This window comes from Aquila chrysaetos, chromosome 5 (genome assembly GCF_900496995.4).
Source record: "Aquila chrysaetos chrysaetos chromosome 5, bAquChr1.4, whole genome shotgun sequence".
Taxonomy (NCBI): Eukaryota; Metazoa; Chordata; class Aves; order Accipitriformes; family Accipitridae; genus Aquila; species Aquila chrysaetos.
In genome coordinates, this window is record NC_044008.1 from 59,783,390 (window position 1) to 59,810,235 (window position 26,846).

Consider the following 26,846-nt stretch of genomic DNA (forward strand, 5'->3'; position numbering starts at 1 on the left):
CTGCCTTCACGTCTGCCCAAAAATCCCTTGCTCCCTTCTCACTCCTTGAAGGATATAAAGGGAACGTAGAGCGAAGCGCAGAAGATATTCTTCCATCTCTGAAGCTGTTAAAAATATTTCTAATAAAGGTACATATGAGCATGTGTGAACTTCAGAGGCCACCTTCTTGTTTCTCATGCTAATTTTATATTGTTACTGAATCGGAGCACAATTTTTCACTTTGTGAAAGTAAAGTTTAAATTCTGTTCCTATACATCAATTGATCCTACTAATAAACAAGGTATGTAGAGATTGTTTTTTAGTAATTGTTAAGGTGCTAGTGTATTAGTAAAAGGTTAAGAAATGCAAGATAGCTGTAAAGGGTATGGGTTTTTTCTTCAAGTATATGAACCAAGTATATGGTTTTCTCACATTATTGCAGACTATATATAAATCTTTATTTTTTTAGTAAGAGCAAACTGCAATAAGTGAAGTCCCTGAACCTGTACTATGCCACAAACAAGCAAAGATAATGACATTTAAAAAGCAAAGACAAAATTATATCTCAAATTATCCTGCCTAGAGGTGGCTTCCAAGACGTCAGACATTTTGTAAACCACCGAAAGGATCCAGACCATGCAAAATTGGGACGGTCCTGTCTCTTCCTGTCTGTTAATTTTTCCACTATGAGAGTGTCCAAAACTCTCTGAAATAAAGGATTACTGTCTAGGGGTTCAGAAAGTCATATTTTCATGGAACAGTTCATTCTGACAGGTAACCCTAGCAGGCACACAAGCTGTTCCATAAAATGTAATGTCCCTAATCTTAAAAATTTATTCTACATCCCAAAACCAAATGTTTATTTGTTTTTAGTAGTGTTCACAGTGCTGCTGTGGCCCAGAGTTTAGATCAGTGATTTAGCTGCTTACACCTCATTTATGAGACCCAGTTCGGTTTAGTGTTTAGCAAATTTCTATTCACCCTTTTGTCACTAAATCACTGTTCAAGTGTGAGCAAACCACTCAGCTCTCCCCTCCTTTCCCTTATTCAAATTTACCCAGCCGATCACTTGCGATTTGACTGTAACCAAGTGAAGATTAGCCCATGAATATGTACAGAAAATTCTGGAAGCCCTGCTGAACTGAGGTCACATCATGACTTCTAAGTGTAGAGATGAGATTTGAGTATTATTGCAAACTTTCTGGATGAAAAAAGTATGGAACTGTCCCCACAATCTTCTAGCCAGAACACCTAGAAAGAAACGGATACAGTCCCCAGCAGAAATCTGCACTGAGATCACCCTGCCATAGTATTGACTTGCCAGGTCTGAGACAGGTCCTTCAGGCTCAGTCTTCTTCTGGGCTGGTTTTAGTTGCAAAATGTGCTGGATGAAGAATTAGGGAAATAGAAAAAGATTACTTTAAACTTCACCACATTTAAAATTGTAATAAGTAGTTATTTCTACACTAAAAATGTATTTAACTTCACCCTCTGCATTTCACTTGGTTTAAGTATTCAGGTTATTCTCTGAAGTTCTGAAAAAAGATTTTTTTTATTTTTTTTTTTTTTAAATGAAAGTTCAGATTCTTAACTAATCACCAGCTATCAGGAACTAGGCCTTTTCAGGAAAACACAAATATGCAGCAAGTCAATGGCACTAGCAACAGTCAGTAATTTAGGCACCCTGCTTCTGGTGTAATTAGTGTCAAAAATTTTCTGCACTGTTTTAGAGGTATTGAGGAACTATTTCCTCAAATGAAGTTGGGATCATCTACAGGGGTTCCACATCTCTGTACTTCAGGCATCTCAACCGAGGCAGCCAAAAACTGGGTCAGGGCAATGTTCCAAAATTTTAGTGGTGAGCCTCCAAAATTCAAGACACTCAGGGAATGCATGTTGGGGAATAATATAAGAATGCTGGAGAAAAAAAAAAAAATAAAAAGAAGGGAGTATTTGATTTGTACCCAATATTGATATTTCAAAATTTAGTACTGTCAATTTGGACTAAAACACACCGTTTGTTTTAAACCCCTGTGAAAGCCAAGCCAGTTGCCTCTGAGCCTCAGACACTGTCTGAACCCATAGGTTCCTAACTTGCCACAAGGCAATCTGTATGGCTGGCTGCTTCAAATCCGCAGGCACGGGAAGTTTTTGGATGCCGGCTTTCGAGGAGTCTCCCCACTGGGTTGCACTGGAACCTGGAACATGAGAATGTGGGTTGGCAAGAACCTATGTGTCTGGGAGCTGCCAAGCAGCCCCAGAGGCTTCCCAAATTCGGGCTCACCATCATCCCTTCTGATAGGATGGAGAAAACTGGGAAGCATATCTCAGCTCGAAACCTCAGAATTTGGGAGCTGGGTCCCCTGAAACTTTTACCCTTGTTCCTGGGCAGGTGTTGCAAGGAGCCGTGAAGCAGCTGGAGTTCAGAAACACAAACTAGCCTCGGCAGAGGCACCCGGTGACTCTGCAGGTGGCCCCCAGCCTCCTTGCTGCTTGCCAGGCTGCTGTGCTTGCCACTTGGCACCATTTTGGGGTGGTTTATCAGAGAACTGGAGCCCTGAGGAGCTACGGTTTGTTTTTACCTGTTTTTTAGGGCCTGGGCTCCCTTTTGGCATGGAAGGGCCGATGCTAGAGACTGGGGAGTGTGACAGCCCAGCCTGTCCAGCGATGGAAAGTGAGAAACTGGAAATTTACCTGGATGCCACCCTGAGTCAGCCAAAACCGAAGTATCTCTACAAAACACCTAGATCTGAACAAACCGTTGTCCTCTGATAAAAATATTCCGTCTGAGAATTTCTGACCAGGTCTGGTAGTAAACATCTCCAGGGTGTCATTTGTGCCTGATACAGGGTAAAAATTATTCGGGTACCTGGTGCTCGGGGTAGAAAGATGAGGGAATGGAATAGTAAATTAAAGGGGTTGAAACAAAACCTGCTGATTGTCTGAGCACAACTGACCCAAGCTGTGTTCAGCTATCTGTGTGGAAACGCACCTTTCCACAGAGGAAACAGCCGTGGTGGGGGCTGCATCCATTCCACCCTGCCCGAGGACCCTCACCGAGGGGGACTTTGTCGCCATGTGTTTATTTTTGCTGCCTCCCCCTCCGTGGGCTTTCTCCCAGGCACGGCTCCGTAGCTGGCTTGCGGGCTTTTACGGCCGCCGCTGACCCTACCCGTGAGCCCGGCGGCCCCGAGAAAGACGAACCCGCACCGCGGGCCTCCCTCCGGGGCGCCGCCGCCTCGGTGGGTCCCCGCGCTGTGGGGAGGCCGAGGGGACGCGGCTCGGGAGGGCAGAGCCCCCCGCGGGTCTCCCGGCGCGGGCTGAGAACGCTCCTTCCCGCCGCGGCGGCCCTGAGGGGAGCTTCCCGCCTTGCCCTCTGAGGGGGCTCGCGGCGGGAAGGCCGCGGGTGCCCGACGCCACTGAGGGGACGCCGCGCTGGAGCGGGGCTGAGAGAGGGAGAGCCCCGTCCCGCCCGGGGAGCGGGGGCCTTTGCCGGGAGCGCGGGGGCTGCCGCCGGCGGCGGGGGCAGTGGGGGGGGGGGGGGAGCGGAGTTCCCGGCGGGCCGGCCGCCTCCCCGCCCTCCCTCGGCGGCGTGAGTGAGCGTGTTTGGGAGGGAAGGAGGGGGTGGAAGCCGGGCCGGGGCGGCCAGCAGGCAATTTGCATGAGAGACAGACTGGGAATGAGCTGGAGTGGGCGCCTCTCCGCGCACACAGAGCGGGGCAGGAGGGGGAGGAGGGAGCTGCCGCCGCCGCCGCCGCCGCCGGGGAGAGGCGGCGAACTCCGGGCAAAGTTTGGTGCCGCGGGCCCGAGGCGCTGAGGCATCGGCGGGGCGGGCGAGCGGAGCGGCGCGGCGCCGGGCCAAGGCAGGCCACCGCCGCCCGGGGCCCGGGCTTTGTGCTGCCCGCGGCGCGGCGGGGCCTGCGCGGAGCGGCGTGGCGCGGGGGGCGGCGGGGCGAGCGCGGAGCCAGCGGCGGGGCGCTGCCGGCCCTGCCGGGCGAGCCAGCATGTCCTCCATCCTGCCTTTCACTCCTCCCATCGTCAAGCGGCTCCTGGGCTGGAAGAAAGGGGAGCAGAACGGGCAGGAGGAGAAATGGTGCGAGAAGGCGGTGAAGAGCCTGGTGAAGAAGCTGAAGAAGACGGGGCAGCTGGACGAGCTGGAGAAGGCGATCACCACGCAGAACATCAACACCAAGTGCATCACCATCCCCAGGTAGAGGGGGTGCACGGCGGTGGTGGTGGGGAGCACACAAAACAAGGGGCACCCCGCTCGGTTACCCCGGCGGGGTGGGGGCAGCCGCGGGTCCCCCCCTCCGGGGCGGGCACGGGGGTGCTCGGAGGCCCCTTCGGTAGCAGCTTTCTCCCGAGGGACTCGGCACAGCCTGGTAGAGGGCTTGTTTTGCTTTCCAGCCCCGCTGCACTTCGGTGCGGTGTTAGTCCTCTCCTGCATGCTCTATCCTGGCTCTATAGAGAGTTAAAAAAAAAAAATAAATAGCTGGCTACAGAACTGGTTTACTGTCTAGTAACAAGAGGGGAATGTAGGGGAGGAAATATGTCTCCAACCGAGATTAAAAAAAAAAAAAAAAGTTGGAAGTGCTCTGGATTACAGTTATTGTGGGTACTCTCATTGTCAAAAGTTTCAGCGTGTTCTCTAGTACTGTTACATTAAGATTTTCTTTTGATTAATGTATCAGGAAAATGGTTTTGTTTGGGTTGCTTGGTTTCTTCCATATTAGCTAGACAGATATTACTCTGAAGAGGTGATTTAGAGCCCTGCTGTGCATATGTTTTCAAATTACTTTTTAAATCGGGAATGCAAATGGCATAGCTGAAGGGGATTGTTTGGAGTGCAAAAAAAGCATGTGAGGGTGAATAATTTTTTTTTCTTCCATTTTTTGAATTAACATAGATTGTATTTTTAGCCTCCATTCTGAGATTGATCCATACGACCATTATAAATCATAAAGGATGTGTATATAAGTATCCCATCTAAGAAAAAATTTCCAAGTAACTTGCAAATAGCTGGTCACAAGTGGTGTTTTATTGCTGAAGATTTGTTGATTTCTGTGAGCTCAGCCAGATGACTGCTGGTTCTGTTACTGATTGTTGTTTGAGGGTACTTTTTTTTTTTTTAAACAAAGGCCAAAGTTCATCCCAAATATTTGAATGCTGCATAATTGTATGCTTCTGCGTGAGAAGATATCTGTGTGTGTGTGTATTCATGCTTCTCTCTCGCGCAAACAAATGTATGCTTTCTTGGTTGTCAGAATGATTTAATATGCAGTAGCTAATACAAAGCAGCATCTGTTGCATGAAAAAGTGAAGCAAGTAGCTTAGAAATGTGGATATTTGGAACTCCTAAAATTTTCTCCCAACAACTGCAGTGTTTTTTTAAAGGAAAAGTAAAGTCTCCTTATCTTTTTGGTTGTGAATGACTGGCTAAGATTTTGGCCAGTAAAGCAAATAGACCTCTCAGCCTGTTAGAGTTACTCTGGTTCGCCTAGTTGAAGCAGAAATCAAAACCTGTAGAGCTACCACCCAATACAAATGCCTTAAAACATGTATTTTTAAATTCTTGGTAAGCAGTGTGCTTTCCGCATAGATAATACCCTATTTAAACCACTTCCCTGAAACACCGTTTCAAAAGAAGAAAATGACTTGAGCAGCCCTGCTGATGTGACCTGGATATTGTGTCTAGCTGATGCTGACCTGTTGGGGAGCAGAGCGTGAAGCCTCTTGGTGGTACTTTTACTAGTAACAAGGTGGTTTAGGTAAGGGAGGAAGGTTTTGATATTTTATGATTCAAAGGTAGCAAAGAGATGAGTTGGAGTACGATGCTTTAATTTAGAAAAATATTTTTAAAGCTTGAAAATCAGTAACAATACGAGCAGATATCACAAGTCATAAATATTATCACCTCCAGAGACTGTCCTGGCTGCTGCTACTGTGCAGAAGTGAATGTCTGTTTCTCCTAGACCTTGCTCTGTTAAAGGAAATCTCTACAGAAATTAAAACATTTCATGTTCACTTATGACACAGAGCCTGGATCCTGCATATCTTAAACCTTGGTATGGGGGAAGTGTCAGCATATTTCAATGGTAGCTCCTTATGCCTTGGCACTAGTTTTTAAAGATGACACTTCATATGTACTTGTATTATTGTTTAGTATGTATATTACAGAGATTCAAATGAGCACTGTTAGGTTAGTCTGTGCTGGACCCTCTGCACCAGCATACTGAGAGGTCAGTATCTATATATCAGAGATTGGGGGATGGTGTGGAGATCTGAAACAGCTTGTCTAGAAGTGAGTGTCAGAGCTGGAACTATAACCAGGCCTTGTGACTTTAAGAGCTGTGTCTTTTCTGGACTGTGCTGTTTGTCCTAATGTATCTGTGAATCTGATTATCGTGTCATTTGAAATTAGCGTTTGCAAGACAATTTTAGTATGGTTTTAGTTTGTTGTGTGGTTTGTTTTTTTTTTTTTTTTTTAGATAATTCCACATATGTCATTTTATTATTGAGTCAAATAAGTATGTTGGGGGGGAAAAAGGGGTGAAAAACCATCATTAAAGATTAGATCATGTTGTGCATTGTCTGTAATGCATCAGTAGACTGAATTACAGTGGAGCTATGCCAGTGATGACTCTGGCCCAGCAGGAGTAGGGTAAGTCCAAAATTAGCTATTGTATCCATGAGACGAAGCAAGTTTCAGATGTAAAAGTGCTTGAGCTTTGCAGAAACATTGCTCATGGGAATAAGGGCTACGCAGCAAATTCCTGTAGTGATCAGGTGGGATTGTTTTAAGAAAGAATAAGAAAAAAAAAAAATTTTTGTTGTAGGGCTAAGGAATTAGAATACCAAATCTATTCTTGCTGTCATTTTTATCTACTTGAAATTGGAAATACACATACTACATTCTGTCTCCTGATGGATTATTGAACAATGAATAGTTTATTTGCTTGTGTATTTGTTCAGCATGTATTACTTTACAAGTGCTCCATTTGTAAGATGATGTGACAGACACCTCAGGCCCCACATTTTCTGTTGGAAGGACCTGTGGCAGACAGCAAAGGCTGGAGAGACCTTCAAGGATTTCAGTGTAACGCTCTGCTGGCAGGATTTTTCCTTCTTGTTTTTTCTGCTGGAGCAGGACTTAGTTTCCAGCTGAAAAACCTACCAGTCTCAGACCATCCAATTGTTTCTTGTGCCGCCAGTTACTGATGCTCGCTGGAATGGCTCATTTAGAGGACCTTTGTCCCTCCTTTTTCTGGTGCTCTGCTGCCAAAGCCAGTCCTTCTCCAGAAGGGAACTGCCTTTAAACCTCTATGCACTAAGCTGGTGGGCTTTGGTGTCAGGAGCTGCCTAGTGAGTTGTCTGGGTCTGGGTCTGCATGGCAGTAAGACATTTTTTCATACTGTATCAGGTGATTAAGTTGAAAACACACATTCTTTTGTCTGTTAAAATATATCCTTTGTAGTAGTTGCATTGATCTTGAAAGCCCAGCTTTCAAGAGGGGGATTTTTATCACTTTTAAGACAAGCTTGAGGATAGTGTGCATTAGCACATACCTGAGCACAGCCAGGTGTTTGAGTTTGCAGCCTCTCTGCTTTGCCCAGTGAGCAAGCTTAGGTCTACTCCAGCTGCTGTCAGATTTTTTGAATTTTTGATGGCTCTGTTTGCTTCTGAGACCAAAGAATACAGTAAGCATGGAATCTGGAATCTGATGGCAGCAAAGTCTACAGCTGACATTACTACATGCCTGCAGAACCCCATAGACTTCATGCTTGGGAGAAGAGCAATGAGTTTCTAATACTATACCTGACCTGAAGAGAGACCATACTGTGCACCTGACAAACCGTCAGCATTTTGCCTCTGGAAATAAAGGGTGTTAGGCTGAACTGTGATGAGTGTTTAACTCTTAACCTATATAGAGGTCGGAACTGCAAAAGCCAGGAACATGTGATGAGCACTTAGTAATTTCTAAAAGCTGTGCAGTATATATATGTAGTCTTGCTGATATGGGACGAGATAGTAAATGCTTTGTTTCAAGAGCTTTAGTGGTATTACATATATTAAGACATAAATCTCATGACATTTTGTAATATATTTTCATATGCATATTTTTCTTTTGAACCTATTACTGTATTTGTTTGGGGTTTTTGTATCACTAGTGGTTTTAGGGGAGTCAGGATTCTTGTATGTAAGGAACACCTTCTTTTAAGTGGTGTTTTTTTTAATTTAGAAAATAGTTTTGAAGAGAGGTGGGTGTTATTTCTTGTGGAACTCATCTGATAAGGATAGAATGTACCAACTGAAATGGAAACATGGCACATTTGCTTTTTAAAAGCAGCTGAACAAGGTATTCCTTAAAAGATTTGCATTTCAGTGGGGAAAACCCAGGATAATACATAAGTGATTTTAGGAACGTCTTGGGTGTGAGCATGCCTTCTCCTGTGTTGGTAGTTGACCACACCATATTTACAAGAATTGACCATGTTCTTAGGATTGCCTTGATACCAGGAAAATATGAAAACTGTAAATACAGTAAGTGGCAGAGGCTGTCTGCAAGACCGTGAAGTATGTTCTTTTGAGATTGGTGCCCATCTGGTTTCAGTAATAAGCAAAGGGCCAGTCATAGTTTTGTGTGTCCACACACAAATTTGTATATTTTTTTAAATGCCAATTTTAAACTGCCTTGTTTTCAATTTGGCCTGTCCCTGTATGTGAGGAGCTTTAATATTGCATAGACTTGTTTAAGGGTGTCTGCACTTTAGATTGACGTAACGGTGGTGCACTGGAGATGATTACAGTACAGTCCCTGTGTGCAAACACAGTCTAGCTGCCATCATACTTGTTAGCTCCCTGTTGCCGGTAATTTTACTGCTACAAAACTCTGTCCACTAACCTATGTACTGACCTAGCTTTATGGGCAGGTTTTTACAGCCCTATCCTAACCTTTGTGCTGCCACAACTGTGCTGCTAGCAGTACCCACATGAGCTAGTTTAGCTGTGGCAGTGATAGCTGCAGGGTAGACGGCGCTTTACGAATCTGTTTGTAACTAGCTTTTGTGGCATTAGTGTGACTTCACACATCAGGTCTAAAGGTGAAAATACGGTAAGTGTACACAGGCCTTTAGTCAGGTGTACTTTCTGCACGTAGTCCCATTTGTCCATCAGTATCTTTCTCATCATCCTCCTTGTCATCTCCCCAGAGGTCACCCCCCTACTCCGGGCACAGAGGTTTCTGTTCCCTACAGCCCCTCCAACTTCTTTTCCCCACCCTTGCATCAGAGTTACTGCCTCTTATATTAGCTTGGATGATAGCGTGTGTAGTTGACTTCTAGTCCACACTATGCCATTTTAAAAAACAAAATGCTACTGTTAAGCTAAAGCAATAACGTTGATACAACCAGTTAGGGAGCGACTGTGCAAGGAGGGAGGTCAGGGGAGAAAGCTTTGTCCAGCATTGCAGCCCCTTCCCTCAAAGTAGTTGCTGCTGGAATAGCACATCAGACCCAGCCCTTAGTAAGATGTCTTCTCAAATTTGTAATCTCTCTGTCAGCAGCTAACACAATTAAAAACTTTTTGTCAATATATATTTATCTTTTTTTCTGAGATGTGCAGACCAGCTAACATTTTGCATTAAAACCAGTGGTAAAACTCCTCTTGACTTGAAAGGCAACACAGCAATGTTTATATAGAACATTGACGAGCTAAGGGGAAAAAATGTATTTTACCATTTGTTGAGATGTTTTCAAATAGTCATATCTCTGCCTTTTTGTCTTCTCCCTGTTTTGAAGAGACTGAAATATTTAAAATAGCTTCTGCAAGGACTTGTAAGATTCTCATTATATTGTGTATTAAGTGTTGAATCTTTGTGGAAAAAAAATGTTTAAAAAGGTTGCTTAACTTTTATAGTATTAGGAAAAGACCCTGAACATTGCAGTCATTTAAATATAATGAGAAATAAATGCAATAAATTGATGAAACCAAGAAATACACACTGTATAGGATTATCACATCAGGGATCCAATTAAAATGAGTTCTTCTAATAAATATTGGTTTAATAATGTAAACTTGTGATTGCTATATTATTGCAACAAAAATAAAATTAACAAGATTTAATGGACTGAGCAGCCATTAATTTTCACTTGTTAATTTATTAGGAGCTTCTAATGCTGTTAGATGCACAGTAATGCCATTATCCTGCATGAACTACTTTATGAAATAAATAGGGCCAAATAGTGCTTGAATTAAATTGAAATCAGATTTTACTCCCAAATTATCTTTTTCTGTTTTTTAATTTTTTTATTATTATTAATTTTTCTAGCTTTTCTCTATTGAGTGCAATTAAATTTTCAGGGATGGGATGCAGCACTCTCTTCCAGTAAGGCTTATGAATAGTCCTAATTAACTTTTGTCCTTGTCTGTCTTGATGTGCTGTGTAAAAAGCTTTTTCCAGTCCAAAGCTGATTGTGTTGATTGGCAGTGAAGAGAGCAGACAGGAGCGAGGGGAATAAAGACAGGGCAGAGGTTCTTGTCCAGACACTCCAGTTCTAGTACGCTGACTCTACCAAGCTTAGCAAATGTTTGCTAATTACATTTCCTTACATGCAACTTGAGTCCAAACATAAAGACAAGGAAGTTGTTAATAATTGGGCTCTTGTCACTGGTAGCACAACTTTCTGTGTAACTGAAGAGACAATAATGTGTCAATTGTTGCAGTTAATACTGCTTTTAAAGATGTTTTGAAGCCTTTTAGACCTGATCCTCATTTGCTCATGCATCTCTTTACCATCACTGTCAGAATGGTGGGACTTGCCCATAGGCAAGCAGGAAAGTTTGATTGCTACTGGTACTGTGGCTCTGTAGAAAGAGAATAAAAAGCCAGAGCTCGCTCTTTCTGTATTAAAGGCTTGATCCTTCAGAAGCGTAGGTCACAAATGTGAGCAGCAATAAACTACTTGTGCAAAGTAGTAAGAGCCCTATTAAAAAAAAAAAAAAAAAAAAAAAAAGGTAACCCTTATCTTCAAAAGAGCTCAGCCAGGTAAGAAATAACAACACCCTGCTTTTTAGAGTATCACCTAGGAATTGTGTGAGCTCCAGAGTACAAAATCTTTGTTGTCAACTAAGAAGCCTGTTAAACCTAAGCTGCTGTAGCTACACTGTTTCAGGTACCCAAATCTGATCATTTAGTGACAATGTAGATTTCTCTGCCCTACACGGCTGAGCGTGGTGCAGACAGACTTTAGGCTATTCAAAAGGAGTAGGTCAGAAAATCTGTGGGATTGTGTGCCCCAGCAATTGCTCCAGGTATTGAACCGTCATTCCTTTCTCTACAGTGGAGAATCTCCACGATTGCTGATACCGACCTTGCTTACCTCAAGACCGCACTTCTGAAGTAGCAGATGTCAGTGGATAGGAGCACGGGGAAAGGACACGGGAAGCATGGGGAGAAAATGGTAGCTGTTCCTTGTGAGTTTGATTCTTCAACTTGCTGGTATTCAGAATCATGCTATTCCACGAGGAGTCAAGTTGATTGCATTTTTAAAGTATTAGCTGCTGCTGTTGATGTGAAAGACATGATGAAATTATAAATCTTGTTGGTGAGCCTCATGAAAGAACGTGCTTAAAAATCCAGTAAAACCTACCTGTTAGAAATGTAACCTGTGTAAGTCTAGGAAAGGTGAATAGGTGGTCTTGATAAATTTTGTCACTAGAAATACCTTTACAGCTCACTTGCTGTTCAGCACTGAGGTTATCAGGGCAAAGAAGTTGCATGTTTCAGGTAGTCGTGTGACTGGGGTCTGTGTGTGCCTACCTTGTCCTAGGGCACCTGCATACTCATCACAGATGGGCTGTGTGCCCGACCCCATGAACAGGAGCATCTGCTTTTTGATCTCCAGGGAAATATGCATCAGTTTATGAAAAGTGAGGAGTGTGAATCCTAGAGAGAAGATTGCAGGGGACAAGGTGTCAGGAGAGTCAGTCTATCTGCCTGTAGCCCTTGCTTTCTCCAGGCTTCGGGGTCCTCAGGAAGGAAAGTCTCAGGGTCAAGGTATTAGGTGGGCCATCCTTAGCTCACTTTATAATTTCTAGTTATCTAATCTGAAAATTTCATTAAACTTTTGCTCACAAATTGTGTTATAGGAAAGGTCGGAGATTGTCTTTGAATTGGTGACGTTGATCATAACACAATCTTTTTAAAAAAGGAAGTCAAAACAGAAATTTCCTCCTTTGTGGTAAAGTTGCAGCCAGCAATGGTTGAATGATAGATGCGCATACTGACTCTCCTTTTTCACAACAAAAGAGGAATAACGTTGTCCTTCCTGTTCCCATTGCTTGAACGTGAAAAGAGAAATTCTCTTACTCTTCACAGATGTAGAACAGTTAAAGTTCACAAAAATATTGGGCTTAGTAGAAGGCATCTGTGGAACATGAGAATGCCTCTTTGTTTTTGTGTTGAATATGCAACTGTTGTTGCTTTATCTACTTAACAGCTAGAGAACACTTTTTCCCCCAAATTTCCTTTCCTTCCACAACTGGATTTTAAGTGTTGCTGTATGGGAAGACAAAGACCCAACTACAAGCACCTTTAATTTTGTTATACTATGAAAGACCAGATGTGGTTTTTTTCATAGGGATACAAAGTCTGTGGTTTCCATACATGTGGAACTGTACAGAAAGGTCCTTTTCTTCTTAATTGTTGAACAAATTGTTGTTCCCCTTAAGTCAGATGCATAGCTAATTTGTAGCACACATGTAACAGTATCTGAAAAATTATATCAGTGTTTAAAAAGCACACTTTGCCTAAAAGAAAGGCTGTTAAGGAGCTGGAGTCTGAGTCTTTTCCCACTCTTTTTGCATTTGTGTAATTACATGGATTTCAGTAAATTTACTTCTGATTTACATGCAAGTGAAAGGAGAGTCAGACCAGCACAAGAAAGCAGTGAACTGAAAACAGAGGATACGGGTGTTTGTAGGTTGAATATTATCCAGTTTTCTCTTTTAAATTCAGGGCTTTTGAGACTTCTGTGGGTTCTTCTTTGCACAACTTGAAGCCTGCCCAGCAGAGCCTGCAAGACCTGAGGGCTCCAGTCCTACGAAGACTGGACTTGTCAGCCCTGAGCTGGAAATCTGGCATGAAGTCAGGCAGGATTTAGCTGGAAGTTTGTTGAAAATGATACTTCTCTGCAAAGCATTTCATTTTTGGAGGAGTTCTTGGTCATGTTTCATTGAGGGTTTTCTGATGGGCACTAGTGTGGCTTGGCTCCAAATTTTGTAGCTGAGATACCACTGGCAGTGGGTTTGGCATTGACATAGCTCCTTATCCTGTGCCTGTGCAGAAGGTGGCATTTGGCTGTTCTCACTGTGGGATTTTTTTCTTTTTCTTTTTTTTTTTTTTTTTTTTTAACCATTTTTAACCAGCTTGCATACCAATGGTGAAGCCCTTATAATGTGCTTTTCCCCGAGTCCCCTTCCCATCTCCCCTGCTACACAGCTATACAAATACAGGAAGGAGTAGGGTTTCCTCTTGCATGGCTTAGATAAAGCCCACCCACAACTATAGGCCTTGAACTCAGAAGAGCACAAGGTCTGCTAATAACATCTATCCTTTCTTTCTTCCCCCACGTTCAGCAGCCTGTTGGAGGAAAGGTCTAGAATAGTTACTGATGTTGGCCTGGAACCTTCAAGAGAAACTCCAGTGAACTTTGGAGACCCCAGATTAATTACTTTCTAAGAGTTTCATAGGCTTGGAATGGTGAAACTTGGATATGATTTGGCTAATCTTTCTCCATATCTGCTTCTTGGGCCTAAATTTATCTGACTTACTGAATGTATGCTTCACCATAAGTCAAAGCTATGTTATTGGCCTGTTTAATGTTATTGTTTTCTCTCCAAAATTTTGTGGCCTTTTTTTTTTTTTTTTTTTTAATGGCCAGTGGAGGTTTTGCAGAAGATTACAGTTAGAATGGTGGAAAGTGGAAACCAGCTGATTTGAAACCACTGCATTAGAAACAAGCTTTACAAAATAACTAAATGTAAATTTTTAAAAAGATGTAGATAATCACTGTCTGATCATCAGAGCTAATACTCCTTTATAGCTGATTTCTGTCACCAGTAAAAGTCTGCTGGCAGTCTGCAAACTGTTTTGAGCTTTGCTCTGAATTAGATGCCATAAATAACTTCTGTGTTGGTAGACAGCTGATCATTGAAGCTTTTTCCCAAATCTGGTTTTGCTTGTTTGGTAGAGCTATAGGCTGAAAGTTCATGTATAGAGTTGCAGTTGCATATTTGTTTTTCCCAGTCATAACTGAATTAAGATAGGTTTTCAGTTGTGGATTACTGCATAATGAATGTACATTGTGGTTGGGGAAGACTGAAAACATAAGGTTTTGTTCCATACCACTATGTAACATTGAGCAAAATATTGAACCTGCTTGTACCTTGCTCTTAACTACCTGGCAAATACAGTACTTGCCTCACAAGGATGTCAGAGAATATAGTAACAGTTGTGAAAAGCTCTTAAAATCTCAAGAGGTAGACTCTGTTGCAAAACCCAATACCTTGACACTCTAAAGAGCTTTCTGTGGCTGTTCGTCTCATTCATACTAAGAAAGCAGTTTTAATTTTTGTTGGAAACTTTCTTTGAAACTATGTAGGTGTTATGTCAGTGAGAATGTTAGAATTCCATAAATGTTTAGTGGTAAACCTTAACTGGGTTTGCATAATATTTATCTATTCATCTCTATGCTGGTGCCTCCTGTACACATGGAATATTTTGACTGGTTGATACACATCATACCACAGTGTTCTGCTACTGAGCTTAAGTTTGAAGTCTGTTAGCACAAGTCCAGGGGAAACACTATACATGTAGCCTCATGTTTTCATTTAAGTAATATTATATAACCATATGTGAATTTAATGCCATCCAAATACAAAATGTTAAATGAAATAAATGAATGTCTGTCAAGCGATTGTGCTGTTGCTAGTGGGCTTTTACAACCATGACCCACAGCAACACAAGCTGGAAAAATGAAACATTTCTTTACCTATAGTTGTGTCTTTTATGGAACATTTTGGCAATCACATCTGTTTGCTTTAAAACTCCTTTGCATCTGAAGAATTCTGGTGAATTGTTCCAAAAGAGGTGACTGAAAACTAATAGCTGCCCATCTGTCTGGAAACAACATTTTTAATTAAGCTTTCCCTTTTAAATCATTTACAAGTTTGAAATAAATGCTCTTTTCAAAGGTATGGAAGCAAGTTGAATTTGAATTCTTGCTGTGGGAAACAGTGTATTTAGCATATCTCTTTGCTAAAATTAAGGATCAATAAATAATGCTTGATATCATGGTTACTTAGATTTCTTAAGAGCAAAACAACCTCTAGATTAGTCCTTGTGTGTTTTAAGTGGTTACTTTCTGTGAAGGACAACAATTAATCTCAGATGCTGTCAGCTACTCCCATTTAAAAATAAAGAAAATCTTTGCTATGCAATATTCATCGAGTCCTTTTAAAGACCTTTTCATTATGGTCATTCTACAACCTGTTGAAGGGGCCATGCCCTGTTGAAAGGGGAGCATTTGTGCCTTCTTATTTTATACTATAGATCTTAAAGTCCTTTATAGCAGTAGAATTTTTACCCCCTTTTGCTGATGGGGAGAGTGAAGTCCTGAGAACTTGGTTTAATTACTTGATGTTCATGGGGGGCAGAGGCAAAGCAACATTTAGGGTGCAGACATCCTAAGGCCTGCTACAGTGTTCCATATACAAGATAGAAGTGACATCACTCTTGAGAGTGCGTCTGCCCATGCTATGGATGGAAAACTGGAGTCAGTTTAAAAGCTGCTCTTTCTTCATTATACCAATAATTTATAACATATTTGTAATGTAGCATTGATAATTATATTAATAAAACTAGTTTTCAGTTAAATACAGGAAGGGGTCTAACATTTTAGAATCACAGAATCATGGAATGGTTTGGGTTGGGAGGGACCTTCTAAGATCATCTAGTCCAGCTGCCTGCCATGGTCAGGGACATCTTTCACTAGATCAGGTTACTCAAAGCTCCATCCAACCTGACTTTGAACACCCCTCCAATGATGGGGCATTCACAACTTCTCTGGGCGACCTACACACAAAGAAACTATGAAAGTGCTGAGGATACACCTCCTTGAATACTCCAGAGATGGTATTTCATTATGCATGCATATTTTCCAGACTTAAGATGGGTACAGCTCCCTATTGTCTGGATTTTTCAGTACCTTAAGTGTACCTAGCAATTCTTATTGATATGTTGGAGGGCCAGAAGAACAAGCTTTAATTAAAAGCTATCTGTAAGTATTGCAGGTCCTGATGATTGCACTTGGAGAATATGTGTCTTAGGATAGCTAAAGAACTGTATAGCCATTTAGGTACATGGAATGGTGTACAGTCATGAAGGGAGAACCCTTAAATAGTGTTCTGGGTTAAAAGAGTAGTTTCATGTAAACATCTCCTCAGTTTCCTCCCTTTAGTTCACCGTTTCTTGCTAATGGTGTCTGTGCTGTAAAATATTGGTGTGCCAGACACAAATGAACCCATATAAGCAAGTGAAGGCCTTGGAAATTATGGCTTGAAATTGAGTTTTGTAAGTCACTGCTTTGCATGCCAGGCTCTACTGGTTTGAAAGCCCCGTTGAGATAGCTGCTTCTAAACAGGAATAAATATAGACATTTGAGTGTTCTGATTTTAGAAAAAAAAAAAAAAAGGCATTTATTGGATTATGATTGGCTGATGACTTTGAAGCTGGAGACAGTTTTATATTACAGAGCTTCTCACTCTGCTTATTCTCTCAGTTCCCATTCTCCCCCTCTTTTTTTTTTTTTTGTTTTCTTGCTTTCTATTTTTAGGATGGTATTTCAGAGTTTCTGCTGTACTGGCAGGCCAGCTATTCCAGAAGAAAAAGAAAGAGGAAAGGTGGGAGGTAGAGCTAATGAGCACTAATAGTCTGTTATTAATTTGGCTTTTGAGTGGTTATGTTCAAAGTTTATATGTTTCCAATTTATCTGATAGTTGATTAAAATTCCACTTGTACTTGAAGCCATTGATTACATGCATCGGTAGAAAAGAGGAAAAGTAGGAAGTTTAGGACTGAGGAGAGGCCATTAGAAGTTTTAGGACAATTCTCTGTGCATTTTATATTTTTTTATATGTGTGTACATATATTATTTTTTAAATATGTGTATATAAATAAATAAAAACTTGTGTCCAGTACAATTAGGTTCAAGTAGAAACTGGTATTTTAATTAACCATTCTATGGAGGGGAAAAAAAAGAAAGTATTGTAACTTCATTTAAAAAAAAGTTAATGGTCTATTAACATTTGAACAAAATATGAATAGCCCTTGTTTAGTATGTACGTGTGCCTACATAAATGAAATAATGGGATAATGGTTTCCCAGTCAGCTCTAATGCCGATCAGAGATTTTAGCTGCTTCAAGGACCTAAAAGCAGGGAGAGGGAATTCCACAGGGATGGAGTAGTTAGTGCATATGGATGTGAAATTCCTCCATCCCTCCTGGTGAAGAAGCTGTGATGCTGTGTGGCCATGCTCAAACTGTTTCGTGAGATGCAGCTGACCACAGACTCTTTGCTAATTCGTGCCTTTGTGACTTGCATTCTCCTGTATGTGTGTGTTTTGCTTTGTTTGTTTCTTTAGGGGTTGGGGTGGGGGTTTTTTGTTTAAATATTATTTTTCTTCTTGTGCTGTGTCTGAGAACCTTAAACAGTGGGGAAAGATGCTTATTTGGAAGGCAAGAAAATGAACAAAAATGTTCTTTGTTATGAAAGCAAAAGGCATTACTTAGTATGACAACGTGTAAAACAATCCAGGCATAGGTGTTCTTGTTTTTGAAGCCTGAGTGGGCTTGATTTTTGTTATTTGTTCAGTAAGTCACATATTTTTTCACCTGTGCAACTTCAGGGCTGTCATTTTTGCACGTGCAGAGCAGCTCTGAATTTACATCACTGTGAGAGAGTAACTGCGGAAGCGTAAAAGACTTTGTCGCACTTTTGCTTTAGAATCACGTCTTGATTTTACAAATCATATCATATTTCATCCTTAATTTTGGTTTGCAGTCACTGTGCTACTTGGAGCTATGAAGAATATTTTTCTAGGTTCATTTGAGGGTTGAGTGTTGTCAAAAAGCTGGCCGAAAGTTGGTCTAGTGTGACAGCGTATATAATGTATTGCTATAAATTAAATCACTGAAGAATTATTTTTAGAAGACAAGGGTTATTTCAAAACACAGGGCCATAGCTTCTCTAACAGTGATTCAGTAACTTATTCCTGTCGGTTAAAAATTGCACCTCATGTTGAGTTAGATCCAATGCTAGCTTGCAGGGTTTTTTTTTTTTTGTTGTTTTTTTGTTTTTTTGGTTTTTTTTTTTACAGCAAGTGAGGTTGTAACTCAAAGGTACTTAGTCTCTTTAGAATAAACATGTCTCTAGAATAAACGGGAGACAAACATGTCTCTTGGTTCACAAAAACTGATACGCGTAGTTTGTTTTGTAGCTATCTTGGGGACTGAGGTCTGCTGCTTAATCTGAAGTTGGCAGTCCTTTGGGAATGCAGTGTACAGGCTTGCTCATAGGATAACCTTTCTCCAGTTTTGTTTTCTGGTGTTATCTCCTGGCATAAAAGACTGGAGGAGGAGTAAGTCAGTCAAGTGTTAAAAATTTGCATATGTTTATATCTGCTGCAGTAGTTTTCAGGGACTGAAGAAGAGGTGACTAAGGAAACTATGTTTGTGTGTGTTGTGCAGTGGTCTACATGGATGAGACTGCTCATGCAGTCTTTTGGGAAATTTTAAATAACTTTTCCACAGGCTGAAGAAGTTGAAAGCCACTGTGAATGCATGCTGTTGGCTGGCAGATGCATCCAAGCCAGCTTGTTGTAGCAAGTGGCATTATGTTGGTGGAAGTTGAGATAGCAATAGCCTCCACTTTTATTTGTCAATAATTTTTTGTCTTGTACTTTAACCCCAAATATTTTCTTAATATGCCAATAAATGGCAGAGTGGATTTGGACAGAGTAGACATCTCAGGCTGTGCTTCTGTGTGTCATTAACATTGTTTGGAAGCCAAGTTAATTTTAACAGAAATGATAACTCCAAATTATCTCATTTCCATGCACTTTTATGCTGTCGTATCTCTACATATTATGATAATGATACATCAGTAACATAATTTTATTTATGGTTTCCACTTCTACAAGCATAGTTCTTGTTACCTACAAACCACTGCAGGAATATTACTCACTGGGTGAACCGCTTGACTTTGAAGAATGTGACTATGATGAAGTGTTTTGTTTTCTCACATCCTACGCCAGTGACTGGTAGTTTCTTGTCACGATTGCTAACAGGGTCTGTTCAATACAAGTTTGTGGCTTTACTAGCAAATAGGTATGTCATGATTCCTCAGTGAACAAGCATCTAACCACATGCAAAACCATTATAGTTGGCCATTTGGTAACTGTCCTTACAAGGTGCCTCTGAAGTGACTAGCACTGAAGATGCAGACTCCCTTATGCCTTTTGATGTCCCCTTCAAAGAAAAGACTAAATGATGTCTCATTGTGTAAGGTAAGGAGCCTGTTAGTGGTCACGTCCTCTAATGAAGAGCTTGAGCTCTTGAGATATCCTTAGTTTAGCACTTTTCATGAGGGTTGAAAGCATTTTGCATGCTGGAGCAAGGTGTTACAACAAAGCAAAACGTGGGTGCAAAACTGTCTGGGCGTTGCTGAACTGTTCTTCGTGTGGAACGTGAGTAGCCGTGTGACCCTTGTGCAACAAGGAAATGAGCAGCCGTTGAAATACTCCTCCATCTTCTTAACCTAGTCTGGCACTCTGCAGTTTGAACGTTTGTTAGCACACAGATAAGCTAATTGTACAAGAGGCAACGTTACCTGGCAATTGCCTAATCTTCCCATGTGCAATAATCTGCTACCCAGATATCTCGGGTAATGCGTATGTGAAGTGTTATAACTTTATGGGACTCTTTTCTTAATTGAAAATTAGCTAGCTCACCACTGTGCATTTTGTCAGAGATGACAGTATTTTAGAACATGGACGTTTAAATGTCAATGACAGGAATTGTGCCTGGAGTGTAGTGGATGAAAAAATGCTTCTTAAAATCTTTTTCCTTTAAGTTACATCAGAAGAATCTTATATAATTTTAACATATTGTTACCATCAGATGGTGGTGTTCATATGCATCTCTAATCAGTGTAGCATTACTTTCCTCATCTTTTTGCTTTACTTGAAGCCCTTCATGTGATTATTTCTGCTAAAACCTCTCATTTTCTGGCATTTGGTCTCTTCCTCTGCAGTGCACTAGCAATACTTAAAGTGATGGATCAGCACCTAATAAAAGTGGGATTATCTCTAAGCTGAAAATAAGTAGAAAAAGCCTACTGTGGAAATTACAGGGTTTGCTTGTCATTACTGATTCATTTCATAATACTTGTAGTAACTTCCAGTGCAATAATCAGCAAGGTGAGGGTCTTCAGAGGACTCTGTCACCGTTTTTTACTACTTGCAGACTATTTAGACTTTGTCTGTTCAGACTGTTCAGATGATCTCTCCCCAGTCATGCAAATATCACAAGCTGTTCAACTTGTTCATTTATTCTGTTGGAAAGGAAGAGGGGAAAAACAGCCTTGACTTGCACCCTGGAGGGTCACTATGCAAAACCAGTCTAAGGTTTCTGGGGCGGGAGCTGTGGAGTTTTCTATTCTTTTGTTTATTATACTTTGCTTTCTGTCATCTCTTAGCATATAATGAATAACAGTAGTAGTATGCTGCGAGACATGAAATCTGGAAGTGTTTATTACAATATGTGTGTGAACCATAGTCATCACCAGAACTTATTTTCTCACGGGCTGGTCTAGTAACTGCCTGGGGGAAGAAGCTTATAGCTATCTTTGTAATAAGGTCTCAGGGACTCTAGTATTTCTGCTTCCCAGGTTCCCTGTGCATAGCAATTACTGTCCATTCTGCAATCAACACCTGTCTCTAATTTCCATTAGTAACAAAGGACTCTGCCTGCTGTATAAAATCCTTTGCTGTTTGTATATAGAGTACTTTGCTTTTACAGTCAAGAGCTAGGAAACACCACAAAAGCAGATAAAAGCAAAATAAAGCAGTTGCTGCAGTAGCCCTAAAACAGACATTAAAATTTGTGAGGTTTTTCCTTCCTTCCCTTCGTGGTTTATTTTTGTCTTTATTTTTTATACGGGGGAGGGGTGTAAGTGGAGAAGATTTATCTCTGAGTGTGAACACTGAAATTTTGTTTGGGTTTGTGCACACTGTTGTTTTTTTGTTTTTTAACCACCTTCCCCTCCTTTAAGAACTGCTTGCTTTAAATTAAGATTTCCATGATGTCAGTCCTGCAGTGAGCATCCCATGATCAGCCCTGTGTCCATGTGGAGCTTCACGAAGCCCTTTTGCCCCGTGAACATTTAGGATGAGTAATAGCAGTCCCACCAAATGCACATGCGCTTGAAGTCAGACACGTTCTGAAGAGTCTTGCCAGATTGAGTCTCATATAAGTCAGTGGAACTAATCGTACATCTAACTCTAACCATACAATGCCCTTCCTAAAAATCTGCAGCTGCTCGTGCATGGCAATGGTATTGCCTGAGGTGTTGTCAGATGCATGTGTTTCTGAGGGAGCTGCTTTGCCTGCAGTAATATTTCTTTAATTTTATTTTTTACTTTTCATAGGAGATCTGTTTAACGGTGGTGTTGCTGCTACTTTGGACTCCAAAAGCATTTTGGAGAGGATTGCTTGTAAAGTGATTTTTCAGCTTGCAGTGACTGCAGTCTGCTTACTAAATATATATTTAGTATTATTCTTTGGGTTTTTAAAGAAAATGGAACATCAGATAATTAGTTTAACTCCTTGTTTCTAGAAATCACATCTCTACTGGCAAGCAAATGTAAAACAAAAGGAAGCGTCCTGGGACTGAATAAGGATGCAGCTTCATGTTACACCTCTTATTTAGTCTAATAGTAGATTGCCATTAAAAGGCATAATCCCATTTCTGTCTGTCTCTGAGTGAGTCTGCTGCTTGCTTGTGCAGATTTTACTGTAGTTCTCAGAGTGTCTTTTTATCTTTATGGCAACAAGATTACCCAGTCTAATATCCTGTAAATTGTGCACTTTTAAATCAGGCTTGTGGGTAGAGTTTTGACCTGTGTATTGACATTAGTAACCTGTACAAGCGTGTCTTCTAGAAATGCATTCTGTCTTCATTTAAAGATACCGAGACAGAGATTCCACTATGTTCTCCGTTTTTTTCCAATGGCTAATAGTCTCCTCACATTAAAAAAAAAAAAAAAAAAAAAGTATTTCAGCTTCAGTTGGCCTGGTGTCAGCTCACAGCATTGCTTCATTGTACCTCTCTTGGCTAGACTGAAGAGTCGTTCAGTATTCACTTTTTCCCCTCCAATAAACATGCTCTTACACTGCTGTGTTTCAGTCGTCACTTGGTCATTGTCTTAATAAAAACAATGGATTGAAATTCTCGTGTTTTTTTTTTTTAAGACATTTTCTTTTGCCCTAAGTAGTTTTTGTGGGTATATTTTTACCAAGCTGTATGCAGCCAATTGCCTTACAAAAGTCTAAACATATTATGTCTAGAAAACTACCTTTTATCAACCAAATTTCTCCTCTTAATAATGGAACGAAACTATATTTGAGAAGACCTTAAAACTAAATTGCCCTGAGTTGTGGTGGTTTTTGATTCTGCTGTGGTCTTCTAATTTTTTTCACTGGAGATAAAATTTACCCTGTACCTGCCTCTAGAAGTCCCCCACCCCTCAGATGATGTTAAATTTTGTCCCATGATGGGTTTTTTTTATGTTTTGTTTTCTGTGCCCTTGTAGCTTGTTCAGTCCTTCAGAGGAGCTTTCTGAAGAGCAGTTGTCCCCAGAAGCACAGCTTTTGGGTCTGCTGGCTTCAAGAGGGTAAAGGCACTTAAGCAGCATACTATATTGCTGACTTAGTCTGCGTTGAAGTCTGTAGTTTGCCTCATGATTTGAGAGGGATGGAAGAGAGCATGTTGGAACATGGTTGTCCCCATGACCTGACACTTCTGATTCTGTGGAAACAAAACTTCAGAAATTCCTTTGTAGAGGCAGTGGGAGGGGAGGCAGCTTGCCACGGACCTGACATCTGACTCAAGAGGATTGATTCTTTCCACCTGGAGAAGTCCTGTGATTATTTTTAGTACTTCTGATTCTGCTTAGAAATAGTTTTGAATAGTATGGGCTATTGTGGGAAAGTGGGCAAATTGTCCAGGAAGGTGTCTGAAAAGGTTTCATTTAAAAAAAATAATAATCCAGTGTATACATCACCTGTGTTGGAGTAGAACAATGCCAGGTCATGAACAAACTCACATGCTCTGCTTACAAGCACCAATGAGCCAAGTCAAAGTTTAGATTTGAGTGTGATTTCCATAATCTTATGAAAAATGGAAATTTAGGATCTCCTATATTCTTTCCAATTTATATTTGTTTTTATTTAAGATGCTAGTACGATTTTTACAGTTTCAAGAGGGGTGTGGGAATATATTAACAATACTTCAAGTATTTCTTTTATGGGTAAACTCAGGACAAAACAGTATCTTGTTGTTTCAAGCTACACTTAGCATTTCTGCCCTGAGGAGAAGAATATGATTACACAGCATACAAGGCTTGCTTGGACAAGTTGTAATGAATGTTAAATAACTGTTTGGTAGCTGTGTGCGTGCTTTTAACTTAATAAATATACATTGTGGTAATGTTAGAGAAGACCTCAGGATTATAATTATTTGAAATATGCTTTACAAGTGCTTAGCAAAGCAAACTAGTTTGTAGTCTCAGTCAGGAGCACACGCTCTAAGGAGATGCAAGGAATATTCATTCACCCCATGTGGTTTAAACCAGCAGAAGACATCTGCCTCTCTTTTGGCAGTCAGCTACTTTGCAAGGGCTGTGTAGTGCTCATTGCAGTAAGACTGAAAGATGTATTTAAATACTTGCCCAAACTGGGACTTGTGATGGCAAACTGATCTTCAGGTGGCCTAGGAATCCAAAGTTGCTGAAGACCAGTTGAGCATTAAGTGACCAGAATGGTGCTGAATTGAGACTGGTGCCCAGAGCTTCCTGCACCTGAAAAAACTGCAATTCCAGGGAATAATCAGGAAGATGCATTTTGACTGATTGATAGGCTGATGGTCTTGCAAAGCTTAGAGACCCGGGGCGGGGGCGGCATGTTTGGCTGTGAGCAAAAAGGATGAGTAATTTAGCATTCACCTGAGCGGTTTTGAGGTCCAAAAGAAGCTTCCTGTGCCTGTTATTTCTTTAGCTTTTGCAATAGCTAAAGAGTCCCTCTCCAGTGTTATCAGTTTGGTTAGAGAAAAAGGGCTCTTACTACTGAGCTGTGTGATGAGAATGATTACCATTTTGTAGAATTTTTTTCTTTGCTTCATTCTTGGTTTTATTGTAGTGCAGAATGAACTTTGACACTTTTGGGGAATTAAAGTAGACAGGATTATAAACTCTCGTGGTGGAAATTGTCAAAAGGTGATTAATACTAGAATCTCTTTTTTTTTTCCTTTTTTTTTTTTTATTGTGTGGACAGTTTCCAGCGTAGAACTGCATTGTTAATTGTTGTGGTGCAAAGTCTGTAGGCAAAGCTTAAGACTGCTCTATTTCTGTTCAGGATTTCTTGGAGAGGAACATGTGTGCATCTGTAGTATTAGACACACAGAGTAAGTTTGCGGTTTTGGAAAGGTGTTAGACCCATTGTATTGGGCTGCCCGGATGGTCTCGCAGTGTGAATTGACTCTACAAAATGTGTGGTAGCTGAGATGCTTCTTCAAAGTGTCAGACTTGCTGTACAGGTTTGCAGTTTGTGCACGTGCAATGAACGTATCTGGACTTTCTGGACCTACCACAACCTGTAGCTTTGGCCAGGCTTCAGTAGGTCTAGAAAGCATGAAGAAATGTAAGAAAATCTTCAAGCTCTGCCTGAAAACTTTTTTTTTTTTTTTGTTTGGATGAAGAAAATGCTGATGGGCCTGGGGAAACCTGGAAACATGTTAGCTGGAGGAAAGCTGTTTAAAATGGCAACGTGATTAATTTCCACTTCATTTCTTCAGCTAGAGTCAATACTTGGACAAGAGTTGCACCCTGGGAACCAAGCATTCAAATGCAGACTGAGAAGAAAGGAGATTGCTTGCATACCTTTTGGCTTGTTTCTGCTCAAAATAGCCCATACAAATGGAAATTGATTCCCAACTTCTGCTAACTGGGCCCTAAGTAGGCCCTGTTTTTTCTCTCAGCGGTGGGGGTACTTTTAAGGCCCGTTCCTAGGTAAACCTGTGGCGGGATGTGCATTTAGTCATCTTTCATTTATCTGGGGAAATTTTGGGATTGTCTTGTTTCTGTTCAGGGTCCCTCAGACAGAAATGAGAGCACATCCAGGGTATATAATACATGGACAAACGCTCAAGTGTTTCCTGAAGCTCTGAATTTCCTGGGTGTGCGCATGCAGTAGCTTGTGATAGCTCCAGTGCTTTGTGGGAGCATATTCCTTACTATTAATTCTGTGTACAGCAGATGAGCCCGTTTCCTGTCGGCAGCCTGTTCCCCGCAGGGAAAAGATGTGGTTTAAAAGCAGCCTGCCATTGCATTCCAGGACAATATGCAGCCAGCTCCCAGCTGCCCTCTTTCCCAGACACTCTTCAGATCTAAGCAGGGGATAGGATGCAAACTGGATGAATTGCCTTTGTGGTAGCAATAGGCCATTTCCAGCCACCATCTTTCCTAGAGAAAGTTTGCCCTCCACCGCATGAAAGGGAAGGAGGGCGGTGAGGATCAAGCCAGTTGGCTCTTGGTTGAGCAGCCCAGGGTGGGCAGCACAATGTGTGTGTTAACCTCCTCCTCGAGAAAATGTCCAGACTCATCATGTTCTGTAGCAAAATTTATGGGATACTCAGATGTACAGGTTTTTTGGTTTTTGAAAGAAGGATCAGCTTGCAAAACATTAGATGTTGATGCCAGATGTATTTGGATGTGGTTTGCTTTGTTCTTAAACAATAGACAGTTTTAAAGAAAGAGGAATATTACTTGTGCCCATATGTCCCATTGTTTCCATCATGGGTATAATCCTGGCTACAGAGTTCAGCATTATCATGCTGATTCTGTTTGTAGCAGCTCATACAGTTGAACATTTGTCATCCAGTTTGTTGAGTTTTTGATCTCTTTGCTGCTTTTCTGATCAAATCTGGAATTTGCATCCTGTGCTGCAGTAACTGCATGGTTTTGTGAAGCAGTTCTGAAGGAGTAAATTCCATCACTGCACACCTACTAGGTGCTTGAACTGTTAGATAAAAGCATTTAGTTAGTTCTGCATATTTCTATCATAGTTTTTCATGGCCATGTGTTTTACCAGCAGTGATTTCAAAGGGAAATAATATGCAGATTTAAAAAAAAATTTCTAATAGCAGACCAGCAGCATACATTTAAAAATAATGTTCTGAATACTCTGTTAAAAAAGAATCAAGAAATCCTCCTGAGTGACACTCGCTTTTAATGTAGGCTAGGCATCTTTTTCTTCCGTAAGGCTTGATAAAATGTACATTGAAAATGACTGGGAGCATTCAGGAGATCATGCAGATGAGGATTATTTAGGGTTTTTTTTATTTGGAATTCTCAGGTCTTAATTAATTTACCTAAGATATCAATTAGTATCTTTCATTTCTCTCTGAAATGCAGGGCTGATAGCTGAATTTAGATAAACAGATACTGTAACACCATTTCTTGGCTGTGTGAACAAA

At 41.0% G+C, this 26,846-nt stretch overlaps 1 protein-coding gene across 1 annotated transcript in view; it reads left to right on the top strand.

The window, feature by feature from the left end:
* The first annotated feature begins 3,598 nt into the window (after window positions 1-3,598).
* Window positions 3,599-26,846, top strand: part of SMAD3 (SMAD family member 3) — a 79,549-nt gene continuing 56,301 nt past the window's right edge. The window contains exon 1 of the mRNA XM_030015347.2: window positions 3,599-4,189. Coding sequence (XP_029871207.1) covers window positions 3,984-4,189 — 206 coding nt within the window. The 5' untranslated portion in view covers window positions 3,599-3,983. The remainder of the gene's footprint in view (window positions 4,190-26,846) is intronic.